The 13,575-nt window shown below is 40.2% G+C and overlaps 1 protein-coding gene and 2 non-coding genes across 6 annotated transcripts in view; 2 read left to right on the top strand and 1 right to left on the bottom strand.

Moving 5' to 3' along the window:
• The window catches only part of LOC147179371 (neurexophilin-4-like), a 35,398-nt gene extending 23,216 nt beyond the window's left edge, over window positions 1–12,182 (bottom strand). Inside the window, exons 1-3 of one of the 4 annotated variants that reach the window (XR_015094021.1) lie at window positions 10,082–10,218; window positions 4,834–5,538; window positions 4,253–4,352 (exon numbers count right to left, since the gene is read on the bottom strand). Coding sequence is in view for 2 of the 4 variants with exons in the window: in XM_086067759.1 (XP_085923885.1) it covers window positions 4,726–5,538; window positions 10,082–10,159 (891 nt within the window). In the remaining 2 variants the exon portion in view is untranslated. Of the gene's footprint in view, window positions 1–4,121; window positions 5,539–10,081; window positions 10,219–12,142 lie in introns of those variants that run through there. The other 3 variants (XM_086067759.1, XM_086067760.1, XR_015094020.1) reach the window with 3 other exon arrangements.
• A 322-nt stretch (window positions 12,183–12,504) lies between these two features.
• LOC147179370 (U5 spliceosomal RNA) lies at window positions 12,505–12,618 on the top strand. The gene has a single exon (XR_015094283.1). It is a non-coding gene; the product is annotated as a U5 spliceosomal RNA (small nuclear RNA).
• A 597-nt stretch (window positions 12,619–13,215) lies between these two features.
• LOC147179369 (U4 spliceosomal RNA) lies at window positions 13,216–13,356 on the top strand. The gene has a single exon (XR_015094273.1). It is a non-coding gene; the product is annotated as a U4 spliceosomal RNA (small nuclear RNA).
• Window positions 13,357–13,575: the final 219 nt, after the last annotated feature.

Genomic DNA, 13,575 nt, shown 5'->3' with positions numbered 1-13,575 from the left:
TGAGCTAATTTTCATATCGGTCGGTTAATGTATGCGCGCGCAGCGTGTCTTTGAAAAAGGTGCTTGATTGGAGTTGATCTCTTTCGGATTCCCATTCATTCCTATGGGACTTTATTTGGGAGTTTTTTGGGAATAGCGTCGCCATGGTAACTGGGAATTCTTATAAAAATAATGCCGCACCGAGTCAGATCGAGCCGCATCGTTTGATACCTCATTCGTGCCGGTGCGATCTACGGTACGGGCCGCATTTTAGCAGAAAAAATCGTGGAATAAAATATAAAAAAAATAAAAACTAGAAAAATTCCCGCGGAAATTTTGAATGGGCCTGCTAACTCTTTTCAATGAGCTGAACAGTTTAAACTTTCAACCATTGAAATCGGTCAAGAAATGTGCAAGTTAACCATAATCTACTAAAAGTATTACTGCCCCTTTAAGAAACATGCACATTCACGCACACACATTTGATTTTAACCAACATTTCAATGAGCTGAACAGTTTAAAATTTCAACCATTGAAATCGCTCAAGAAATGTAAAAGTTAACCAAAATCAACAGTATGTTACTGCCCCTTTAAGAAACATGCACATTCACGCACACACATTTGATTTTAAGTAACATTTCAATGAGCTGAACAGTTTAAAATTCAAACCATTGAAATCGGTCAAGAAATGTGGAATCTACCATAATTAACAGTATCTCACTGCCCCTTTACAAAACATGCACATTCACGCACACACATTTGATTTTAAGTTGTGAGGAGACGTCACGCACCAACACTCCATTGATTTGTATAGGATTACGCTCACCTCAAACAAAAGCCTCTCGCGACTTAACGGTTGAAGATGCGGATTCCAGAAATGGCTCGTTAGAACGGCAAGGGTTTGGGGAACGCGAGCATGTTCTCAGTTTTTTAATCGGATGAAAAATGACCAAATGAGAGCAGGTTGAAAACTTATGATTGATCGAAAATGAAGAGGGAAAAACGGCGAAAATTACATTGAAAAGAGATCAAAAATGTGCGACTTCTCCTCGCTTAAAGTGAAAATAAAGGTACTAAATGACACCGTAGCCAAATAAAACTTAGTTCTTCAGAAAGCAGAGGCTTGTGGCTACAAAATGTGCGAATTTGATGTCTAGTGAGCAAAGATTGTGGCCATGGTGACGAGTTGAAGTGAAACTTTTGGAAATATATTTTTTGGTTCCCGTCACTGAAAGCTTAATTGGGTATCAGAGTGGCGATTACACTCACTGTCTTTGAACCCGCACAGGGGGGAGAGCTTTCATTCCTTAATTTTTTTTTTGACACTGAGCTAAAGATGACAAAAATTCCAACAAAATGAGCTAATTTTCATATCGGTCGGTTAACGTATGCGCGCGCAGCGTGTCTTTGAAAAAGGTGCTTGATTGGAGTTGATCTCTTTCGGATTCCCATTCATTCCTATGGGACTTTATTTGGGAGTTTTTTGGGAATAGCGTCGCCATGGTAACTGGGAATTCTTATAAAAATAATGCCGCACCGAGTCAGATCGAGCCGCATCGTTTGATACCTCATTCGTGCCGGTGCGATCTACGGTACGGGCCGCATTTTAGCAGAAAAAATCGTGGAATAAAATATAAAAAAAATAAAAATAAACCCTTTTCTAGGGTGGATAGTAATATGTGCCTGCTTGCTCCGCAAGCAGCAGCTTCGCTGCTGCTTGCTCCGCTTAGCAGGCCCATAATAAACCCTTTTCTAGGGTGGATAGTAATATGTGCCTGCTTGCTCCGCAAGCAGCAGCTTCGCTGCTGCTTGCTCCGCTTAGCAGGCCCATAATAAACCCCTTTTCTAGGATAGTAATATGTGCCTGCTTGCTCCGCAAGCAGCAGCTTCGCTGCTGCTTGCTCCGCTTAGCAGGCCCATAATAAACCCTTTTTCTAGGATAGTAATATGTGCCTGCTTGCTCCGCAAGCAGCAGCTTCGCTGCTGCTTGCTCCGCTTAGCAGGCCCATAATAATATTAAACACTTTTCTAGGGTGGATAGTAATATGTGCCTGCTTGCTCCGCAAGCAGCAGCTTCGCTGCTGCTTGCTCCGCTTAGCAGGCCCATAATAATTGAATTGTGTTACTTAAACCATGCAGTGTAAATCCAGCCTTTGAGCAAGTGAAGAAAAACAGAAAAGTGTCTCACTGAGGGAATGTCTACTTTCAAACACTACAAATTAGTATTTTCTCTGAATTTTCAATTTACAGTCTGACGACATGTCAGCTTTAACATTGTAAAGTGATTTTGCGGCCGCTACCATTTTGGGGTTTTGTGTCTTCTGCCGGTTCTCTGTTGGTGTCACCCCAGCAACCAGCCCCAATTCCCAACTGCAAAAGGGCTTGAACCTACGCCCTTTAGTCCTTAAGCTTGATAAAGTTATATCAGTCAAGTTGTCCAACATTTGAAACCATCAAATGGATTCGGTTTATTTACAGTACTTTATTTCACATAGGAACAAAAATAAAGTCAAACCCTCCTGGAAATGTTTGTTTTCAAGTTCTGAGGTAACATTAGATTATTAATGATCAATGAATGCTTCTTTTTAAACTGAAGAAGTGCATTAGAGCCATTCCGCTGAATCTGTGCCATTTGTTTGTTGTAACTCAAACTCGAGTCTCTGCCTTTTTTCCCAAAATCTAAATCTTTAATACGCATATTGAATTGCACAAAATGTGTATTGGACATTAACAAGCGACATTATTATGGGCCTGCTAAGCGGAGCAAGCAGGCACATATTACTATCCACCCTAGAAAAGGGTTTATTACTTTTCCGCAAAAATGCGGCCCGAACCGTAGATCGCACCGGGACAAATGAGGTATCAAACGATGCGGCTCGCTCTGACTCGCTGCGCTATTATTTTTATAAGAATTCCCAGTTACCATGGCGACGCTATTCCCAAAAAACTCCCCAAAAAAATCCCATAGGAATGAATGGGAAACCGGAAGACATCAACTCCAATCAAGCACCTTTTTCTAAGACACGCTGCGCGCGCATACGTTAACCGACCGATGTAAAAATTAGCTCATTTTGTTGGAATTTTTGTCATCTTTAGCTCAGTGTCAAAAAAAAATTTAAGGAATGAAAGCTCTCCCCCCTGTGCGGGTTCAAAGACAGTGAGTGAAATATCCTTTATCCCATGTGTGTGTATTGCATGAGCTAGAGCGGACCAATTAAGAAACAGAGTGTAGACAGAGAAATAATTGATTTCAAGTTTCACTTCAACTCGTCACCATGGCCACAATCTTTGCTCACTAGACATCAAATTCGCACATTTTGTAGCCACAAGCCTCTGCTTTCTGAAGAACTAAGTTTTATTTGGCTAAGGTGTCATTTAGTACCTTTATTTTCACTTTAAGCGAGGAGAAGTCGCACTTTTTTGATCTCTTTTCAATGTTATTTTCGCCGTTTTCCCCTCTTCATTTTCCATCAATCATAAGTTTTCAACCTGCTCTCATTTGGTCATTTTTCATCCGATTAAAAAACTGAGAACATGCTCGCGTTCCCCAAACCCTTGCCGTTGTAACGAGCCATTTCTGGAATCTGCATCTTCAACCGTTAAGTCGCGAGAGGCTTTTGTTGTTAATTATGGTGAACTTCCACATTTCTTGAGCGATTTCAATGGTTGAAATTTTAAACTGTTCAGCTCATTGAAATGTTACTTAAAATCAAATGTGTGTGCGTGAATGTGCATGTTTCTTAAAGGGGCAGTAATACTTTTAGTAGATTATGGTTAACTTGCACATTTATTGAGCGATTTCAATGGTTTAAATGTTATTTTTATTGCGTGTTTCCACGCGAGTTAGCAGGCCCATTCAAAATTTCCGTGGGAATTTTTCTAGTTTGTTATGTCATTGTTTTATTATGTGAAACATGACTAAAGGGTGAATTTAAACGACTTTTTTTTGGGGTGGGGGGAATCAACTAAAAAGTTTACTTTAATCTATTATACAGTATTTCAGTCTAACTTTAGGAAGAGACAGAAAACAAAGTCTTTAAGGTAATTAAAATGAATCGTTTTATTATGCAATCAGATAAATGTGCAGGACAATTTGCTTGATAAAAAATATTTTACATTTAATGGTTCATTGTGGAGTTTCGTTCTGTACCGTTAAAGAATTTTCGTCGTCGTTTCTAAATGTTCTACTCTTCTTCATGCATGCTCCAACAATGCCCAGGTGAGTACAAAGAACTTTTTAACTACAACTGCACCTTATTAGTTTGTATCTTACCTTCAGTGTGGAGTGTTTGGGACGGTTTGGGGGGACGTCACGCTTGTCCTCACGCAGTAGTGTTGTGTTAGCGAAGCGTATGACACAATTGGGATGGAAACTGAAAAAAAAGAAAAGGCCCGGCTTCTAGCACAACACAAACTCCAGCTCAGATGCCAAGAAAACTGTGGGGTGGGGGTGGGGGGGTGGGGGGTAATTCGAGTGCACATACTCGCACGTGCACGAGCTTGACACAGAGGCTGCAGTTACGCTTTAGGCCAGAGGTGGCAGTTGTGAGTAAAAAAGTGACCAATTCCACAATGCATCCTAAACTTAATTGAGCATTTATATATATATTTATATTTATATTTATTTTATTTAGTGGGGACACAGACAGCAATTATTCAGTAGAGTGACCCTCTACACACTTTGTCCATCCAACCTATTTTAGAAATTGAATTACAGTTAGTGTTTAACTCTTCAGTTAGAAGCAGTCATCCAAAGTGCTGCTGGTTCTGGTCTGCCTGAAAATTGCGGTCTGGGCAAACTTTCTGCACCAGCCTGTAATCGGTGCCAGTGAAGGCGATGAAGATGCATATCACCTTAAAAGGTTTGGCACAGATCCATGCTGCCTGTGATTGGGTGTTTTCTGAGTAGCATGTCTGACCCGGGTCGTACATGCAGGGCTTGGTCTTCTTGGACCGGTTTGTTCTCTGGTACTCGATGCGGCAGTTGAGTTCAGTCATCACCATTAGGTCCTGCGGCTGCTCGTGCCGGTCTGCCGAGGTGACGCTAGTGGATTGAAAGTGGGAAGCCAGGTCTGGTAATAGTACTGAGTTCCTGGCCTGAATACTTGGAACTCCTGGATCCAGAACATCCAAGCCAACAGCTTTAGAAGGTGGAACAATACTGACAGATATGTTCCCTAAGTGAGAGGAGTTGTGGCGGAAGTAGACACTGAACGTGCCGTTGATGTGGTCCACGATTTTCCCGGTCACCAGAAGACTGAACTTTAATGTTTTCACGTTGAAGTAGAAATCACCCCAGCCCAAAATCTTCTTGGCCTTCGGGGAGACTTTTGAATTAAGTTTGGACTGAGGATTGTACAGGGCCTGGGAAAAGTTCTGCGGCCAGCCATACGGGCCAAGGGATCCATACGCAGGCGTTTTGTATTTGGTGGAGATGATCTGCAAGTCCTTGGAAATATGCTTCACCTTCAACGCCGCTCCAACAGCAGCTCCTCCTTTGCCTTCCTCTGCTCTCCATTGTTGGCTTGGGAAGTTAGAGGCTTGGGTTGTTCCTCGGCCCTTTGGGGAACAACACATGAATGAAAAGTCTCTTGTTAGAGAAGAACCTTAGAGGGGAAGTTAACCCCCTAAACAATTATTGACAATATTAGTTTATATGCAGCCCCATTAGTCTAAATACTGTATTTTGGTTCATATTGCGTTTGTGTAATATCAGCAAAATCCAGCAGTTTTTATCAGTATCAGAAGGCGGCCATTTTATCACTTGCTGTCGAGTGAAAATGACATCACTGTTGCTCAGATGTCAATCACAGCTCAACTTCAGAAAACACGTGAGCTGTGATTGGTTGTTGCCTGAGCAACTGTGCTGTCATCTTCAGGCGACAGCAAGTGACAAAATGGCCACCCCCTGAGATGGATATAAACGGCTGGATTTTTCTGCATAACTCATATTCCACAAATGTAATACAGTGGTACCTTAGTTTGAACGTAATTCGTTCCTGCAAAGTGTTTAAAGTCTGAATTGTTCAACCTTCGAAAAAAAAATTCCTATAGGAAATAATGTAAATGCAATGAATCCGTTCCCAAGCTCCAAAAACTGAAAATTCCTATTTTAATTTATATTTATGTTTTTTTACATTTATACCCTGTACAGTATTTAAACAATAAAAAATACCTTACTTTACCTGTTGTGGTATGATGGCATCAGTGGATGATAAATGCTATGTTAATGCTAGCTTTAGTTCAGTGCTGAGTTTGTGTATTTTACATTTGGCATATTGTTAGACTACTAAGCGGTCCTTGCGTGTGTTGTTTAACGTCAGGCACGTTGTTGAACAGCTAAGGGGGGTCCTCGTGCCAATATTTACAGAAGTAGTCACGGTAGTTACAACGGCGCGATAATCTCCTTCCTAATTCTACTGTGGTTCGTAGCACTGTATGTTTTTCTTTGCTGCCACTGTTGTCTTTCTTTGGGCCCATGGCGAAGAAAATTGTCGTGGAAAAATCTAAATGCACTCGCGAGTATGGAGCACCTCCGGGAGTATTCACAATCTGACTGGAAATGAGCAGTGCATCGTCTCAACTACCGCAACGTGAGCATTCGGCATTGCTCGGCTTCACTTAGCTACCCGTTTTCAAGGTACGTTCGGCTTAGCTTGCTTTGCTTGGGTGTTCGAACTCCGAAAAGGAGTTCAAACCCCGAGGCATTTTTTACTCAGATTTTTTGGTTGAAGTCCGAATTGTACGAGTTCCGAGACGTTCAAACTCTGAGGTTCCACTGTACTTATTTGAATGTCATGTTTAGACTACTGAGGTCACATATAACATTTTATTGTCAAGAAATGTTTAAGGTTGACATCAAGAGATATGTTAGAGCCTATTTTCACATGAATACTCAGTAAGTGAGAAATGTGAACATTTGATCAGGCTCTCCATGCAATTTGAAGCACATATAAAATCCAGTGGAACTGTAACAAAACAAAACAAAACATTAAACTTACAATTGTGCATAATAAACATGTAAAATGTCCCCTCATAAGGAAAACTGAAGATTTAATCAACAAATGAGTTGGTTGCTTTTGTCGTTGAATTCCATTTTCAATATGAGCCATGAAAATGTTTATTGTGTACTGGAAAAAGTGTACATTTCCGTTTTTAAAATAGCAATGCTGACAAAATCACTGTGACGGCTAACCAAATGTATTGTGCAAATCTAGTTGTCATTCTTGAGTTCCTCTCATTAAATATCATTCATAAGTTAAAGTTTGGCTACAGTGCGAGAGACAGGTTCAACTTTTTAATGCATGGAAAGAACGAAGCAAAACTTCTTCTTGTGAAAACTTGCCGACAGCCGACGGAGGTTTGCATTTTCCTCGATATTTTTGGAATAAACATCTCCCGATGCGGGATGTCATTAAGCAGAATCACCTCCAGCCACCTTGGCCACGTTGTCAATTCACATCCGCTGTTCCATGCCGTGTCACAAGCAAGCTCTGCCGTTATATGCGCTTCTCGCAGCGAGCCCAATTAGAGCCAAAATGTGACAACCATGTCAGTGGATCTGTGGCGCCATGAAAGCGCAATGCCTTCCGGGTGAGAGCCGTAGTGGATGCCAGCTCAACACTGGGAGGGGTTGGGGGATGAATAAACACCTAAAGATGGCCTAAGTTGTATAATGATTTTGGAAATGATTTTGTCACTTATTTGCACGGCAACGGGTTGCCAGGCAGCTTTGCTGACATCCATTATACAAAAGAATCGCAGGTATGTGTTAAACGCTTATTACAGTTTTTTTCTTGTTAGAAAACACAAACCGTAAAACTGAAATAAATTAAGATTTTGTAAATAATATGCAATTATTGCCTAGGCACTGTGTACTAGCCATACTTAGGAGATGTTTAGATTAGAGTACACCTTTTTTTTTTTTACAGAAAACTGTTTTTTATTACAATTTGGGCACGTGCATTCATACCATTTAACACCATTTAAAACCTGGGGGGAAAACTTTCTAAAATTGCTTTAATGCGGACATAGATGGATAGATAGATAGATAGATAGATAGATAGATAGATAGATAGATAGATAGATAGATAGATAGATAGATAGATAGATAGATAGATAGATAGATAGATAGATAGATAGATAGATAGATAGATAGATGGACGGACGGACGGACGGACGGACGGACGGACGGACGGACGGACGGACGGACGGACGGACGGACGGATGGATTGATGATAGATGGATGGATGGATGGACACCCGTGAGCTCCTCCTCACCTCGCCAGTGACATCATGCGAAAGCGACCGCGTGCACTGCACACACAGGCGAATGCAATGGAGAGCGTGGATGTTTTTTTGTTTTTTTTGTACCTAGTGCTTGGTTTGTGGCTGTTTATTTCAGCCAGAAGACATTGAATGAATATTGCAGCAACCAGAAGACTGCAATCAATAATGTTAAAAAGGTTTGCACCTCCTCAAAAGTCCAAGCATTAATCTGTTTGGAAGCCATTCTCTTTGTCGTTAAATAATTACGTCACGTTTTGGAACTGGTCTACTTTTTTTTTAAACCGCAAAGAAGGAGGTACCAGAAAAAAGCGAGTAGAGTAGAGCCAGGTAGAGTTGTTGGTAGAGACGGGGCTAAATGCAGAGTAGAGTAGAGTAGAGTAGAGTAGAGTAGAGTAGAGTAGATACTGGCGGTGGAAACAAGGCTAAAATTGAAGAAGAGACACCTGATTTTGGAGAATTTCTTGCTATCATCACTGAAAAATTAATTCACAAGTTGATCAAAATATTCTGCAGAAGAACTTGAGGCCATCCATCCAACAGGTTAAAGTAATAAGAGGCTGGGTGTTGACATCACAATGATCCAAAACACAGAAGCAAATCAACAACAGAATGAACTGAGCTTACACCCTAATTGGTGCATTATTATTTTTTCTTCACAGCTGCGGAGAGTTTGAAGTTCACCCGTAACTCAAGTTATTCCTAAAAGCAAAACAAAAAACGGCTCATATCTTGAAAAAGTCACGTTGGTAAGTCAAGATGATTTATATGATTTATTTATATGATTAATAAGCCTTGACTTCGTCCGGTCAGCTCTTTTTCTTTTCGGATGCTGTAATGAGTATAGGTTGTGTGGAAAGCTGTTATAATAACATGTCCGAAAGGGAAAAATAAATTGATCAAAACAAATAAAAACAAAAAAAGATAACACTTTAAAAAACATGAGAGGGCATTTCTACATTACTGCACTGGTCACCATTGGAAATTATATTGCTCATTCAATGTTGGACAAACCTCATATATATATATATATATATATATATATATATATATATATATATATATATATATATCGTATTTAGGCATATTTGTCTGCTTTTGCCACAGTTTAGATTTAAAGCAGAACCCTTTCTAATATATGTATTTGTGTTGTTTGAATAGACACAAGGTATACCGTATATACATCACAAACAAGCATTTTTTTGATGATGTCAAGCTCGCATTGAGAGGGTATGTCGCTTCTGCATGTTTACACTATCCTCGTGTTGGCAGATATAAGATCAGATTCTTATGCACATTTATTGGAGGCCTGATTCGAATTTGAGAATTCCATGCTTTTTTCCCCTTAAGAGTATTTATGCTGCTGTCACGCATAGCCCAATTATGCCACTTGACAGCAAAAAAATATTGAAGGTGTCACTTACAGTGTAAATCCAGCCTCAGAGCCACATCATCTTTCAGATGGCAATACCAGGCTCGAACATAAAAAAAAAATCTAGGCAATTGTGATTATCTAAATAAATCTGTTGATCAAAGTTAACTATTTAATCAGTTATATAGTTTTGTTTTTGAATCAATGGTGATGTTACAAAAGAAGAGTGATACAAAAACACAGTAGCCTGTTAGAGAGTAGTGTAGTTTTCCAGATATGAAGGCTACTTGTGGTTTGTCCCTACCTGAGAAGAATTCCATCACAAGACATCAATCAGAATCTCTTCCTGGAATACTTATTTAGTAAATGTCGATCACAGGTTGCAAAAACTGCATATATATTGTCTTTAATTAATTAATTATAATAGCCAAGGTTGTTAACTTACCGCTGAAAGGAGAAGCCACAGGCAAGTGATGGTCAACTTCAAACCCATGGACCTCATCTTGTGCAACCAAAGGTCCATTCTGAGAGGAAGAGATCAAGCTTGACTCAAGAAAATGGCTTTCACTGACTTGAAGCCTCCAGACTAAGTGAGGACATTCTGCAGTGGGAGGCTGAACCCCCCCCGTCGCTCCCACCCGCTTTCAAAGTGAGGTATTTCTCCCCTGAACACACGCATACACACACGTCTCTGGTGGGATCCGGTCTGACAGCCACCCACTGTCCTTGCACATTTCAAACCACCGCAAGCCTGATCAAGTGGATTCATCCATTTAAGAGGATTTGTAAAAATTATACTGACAAGTCAGCTAATGTTATGACAAATCCGTCTGTGGAAAATGGGGGAAAGCGATTGCGTTAACAAACCAGACAAGTCTTGATTTTGGAGTAACTTATACAAATTGATCAACTATCATCACTAAGGACCAACAAATATAAACATAAAAGTGATTCATCTCGAGTAAAGATGGTACTAATATAGCAAAATAAATAAATAACAAGATCTGATCAGTTAGGAGCACTGTCTGTCTGTCTGCATATTCGTGTGTCAGTCAGTCAATCTGCTTGTCTGTGTCTGTCGGTACATCATTTAGTGTGTCTCTGTGTTGTTTGCTCTACAATTAAAACACTGGATATGCTCTGCATTTGGCAATGTGTGGTCGTTATTTTAGGCCTTGTTTTTAATAGGTAACGCCATGAATAAAATATTAAGGTGGGGAAGGGATTGGCCAATATGGGGTATTCCACTATTGTTTTGTTTAGTTAATAAACAAAAGTATTACTTTTTTTTTTTATAATCTGCCATGATTCTGTCATTTGATGTTTGTTTGAAATCCATTTGTATTCACTTAATCACAGGTTTTTGTTCTGGGAATTAAAAAAAATACTTGTTCATATGAAATTAGTTAGAAAGATACAGCATGTTTAATTGAGCACAAGTGTGCATTCAAAATTAATGTTTTTGGTTTCATATGCGGATGCAGCAATATGCATGCAGTAAACTACTGGGTAATAAGTTTATATAAAAATTATTATTATTATTATTTCTCTCAGTCATTCGCTCATGTGCACTCATAACGGGATTTTTACGACATGGTACCAACTTGCACGTATGTGTCAGGGACATGCGGAGCCTCCCTGTCCTCTCCCCATGCATGTGAAGAGTTAAACGATAGTAAAAGTAAAACAAGCACTAAAATAAATAAATAAATGAATGAATAAACAAATAAATAATAATAATAACAATAGAAACAAAACTAATAGTGATTAATTAAATTATTTCACATTTTAGTTAGCTGGTCTGTGCTTTACATTGAATTTTACTTTCAATTCAATCATGTCAAATTTGATTTCACCATTAAAATGAATAAATTAGCTGAATTTACGCATTTCCTGTTCACATACATGGGCACAAAGTGAACAGAGGCATTGCACTTTGAGTGCTACGTTGGCCAAAAAAGTGACTCAAAACAAATAAAAACAAATGCTTTAATTAATGTGAAAATTGAAATAGGCTCATCTTGTATTTTGTGTCCATATTTCAGAGAAGTCAGTGCCTTGCTAGTTATGAAACTCACATCAGCGCCGTTTCCGCCCACTGCTGGCCGCGTTCCAACTCTCGCACCCCCACCCCTGCGCCCCCCAACCGCGCGCTCCCGCTCTGCAACCGCGGGGCACAAAGGCGGAAGCGCAGGTACTGGGACGCGGCCCACACGTCGCAAACCCGAAACGGAAACAAAAGTTGATGGGTGAAAACCCAGAAATTGGAAGTCTCGCCTTATCCGTGGCATATAGTCAATTGTTCTTGGAATTAAAAGTAAATTTCTGATGAAATGTTATTTAATCAAGGAAACAGACGTAATATCGCGTGTGTTGAGTTAATGCTTATTTCAATGTCCATGCATTTCCTTTGAAGAACTTTGACCCTTAAACCCTTACAACATGGCCGCCACGTAAACAGGACTTTTGCCGAGATGCTTTTTTTTTCCCACTCACTCACACTCACATGGTCTCCCACGTCAACCTGCAGCGTAGTGACGTTACCACGCCACCTGGAGCCCTTTAGCTGAGGGTGCTACGACGCGTAACGTGAGTGACGTCATGATCGCTACAGCTACGGCGATTGGCTGAGAGCGTGTGCTCCAATCCCCACAAGCCTTTGCGTCAAATTGGTGTCTAGTAAAATAATAAACTCTAGTCCTGTACACTAAAACCGATCAAATCATCTCTCAACGATTAGCGTTGGGGTCATTGGAGTGTATCATTCGTACTAGACAGAAAATGGCATATTTGAGTATACAAGTTTACCATTTGTTAAAACGGCATGACGGGTATTGGAATAGCCCGTGCCCGCTGAATTTCATTAGTTCACTCTTGTTTCTCTTCAAATCGTATAAATCTTTCGCCTTTTACTAAAGATTTCCGTGGGGAGGAACAACAAGAGTCTATCTCAATTTGTTGACGCTCTGCTTACGCGGAGCTTCCTACTCTGGTCGAAAGAAAAACAAAACCTCTATTGATCTGGCTCCTAACGGAGACTTTGTAGTAATAACCATGTTAGTCCAGTTACTGTACATGCATTTGATTATTTAGTTGGAATTTCGGTAAACTTTTTATTTGCAAAAAAAGTCGAACCCTTGTGGGGGTGGGGCATCTCAATAAGATCAGCACAGCGTTCTGTGTGTGTTTCTAATATAACCAGTGCTACTGCAACTTGTGTATTACAAGTACATACGATCGTGGTTTGGTAACTGACTAAACGCACCACGTGATACTACATAGCCAATTAAATTATGCATTTCGGGCTACACGCGACTTCCGGTTAAATCCCAAAATGCATTGCGGCGTAATCTCACAAATACAGAACTCATAAATGATAGTTGAGTTGAGTGCACTTATATTGGATGTAGATACAGTTCCCTAAATATCAGAAATGTATCTGTTTTGTGCACGTAACACATTTAGATAAACGTGGAATTCATCTCGGAACGGCTTCACGCTTTATGGCTATTATGTGGAGACCGTCACTGTGAAACGTTTGCTGGGTGATGACCTGGTTGTTAATGCTTAGACAACATTAGCTTTGCGCAGTGGCAGTATCGTAGCCCATGAGGTCTATCCGAGGCGCGATTATTGCTAGTTGAAAACTTTACCCAATACCCCGCCGTGACGACTTGAAATATAGTCGGCTATGGCAATTTTTGACGGTCTCTACGGAGACTAATACTTATGTGAAATAAAGAAACAATATAGATATTAAATTGCAGCAAAATGATATGGCCACGGGGAGGAGAGCCGATTCCAGTTGTCTTCGGGCAATTCTATTTAAAATGATGTAATTAGGCGATGTGTTTACGCTCTGTTATCAGGCGGCGACTGCGGCCAGTTCAGGGGATTCTCTGCCCCTCACCTGGAGTCACCTGTACGTAACCCATAATA

The sequence above is a fragment of the Leptonotus elevatus genome, chromosome 2, assembly GCF_054856555.1.
Source record: "Leptonotus elevatus isolate MCC_2025b chromosome 2, RoL_Lele_1.0, whole genome shotgun sequence".
Taxonomy (NCBI): Eukaryota; Metazoa; Chordata; class Actinopteri; order Syngnathiformes; family Syngnathidae; genus Leptonotus; species Leptonotus elevatus.
The sequence above is the reverse complement of the archived record's forward strand: the minus strand, read 5'-3'. Positions and strand labels throughout refer to the sequence as shown.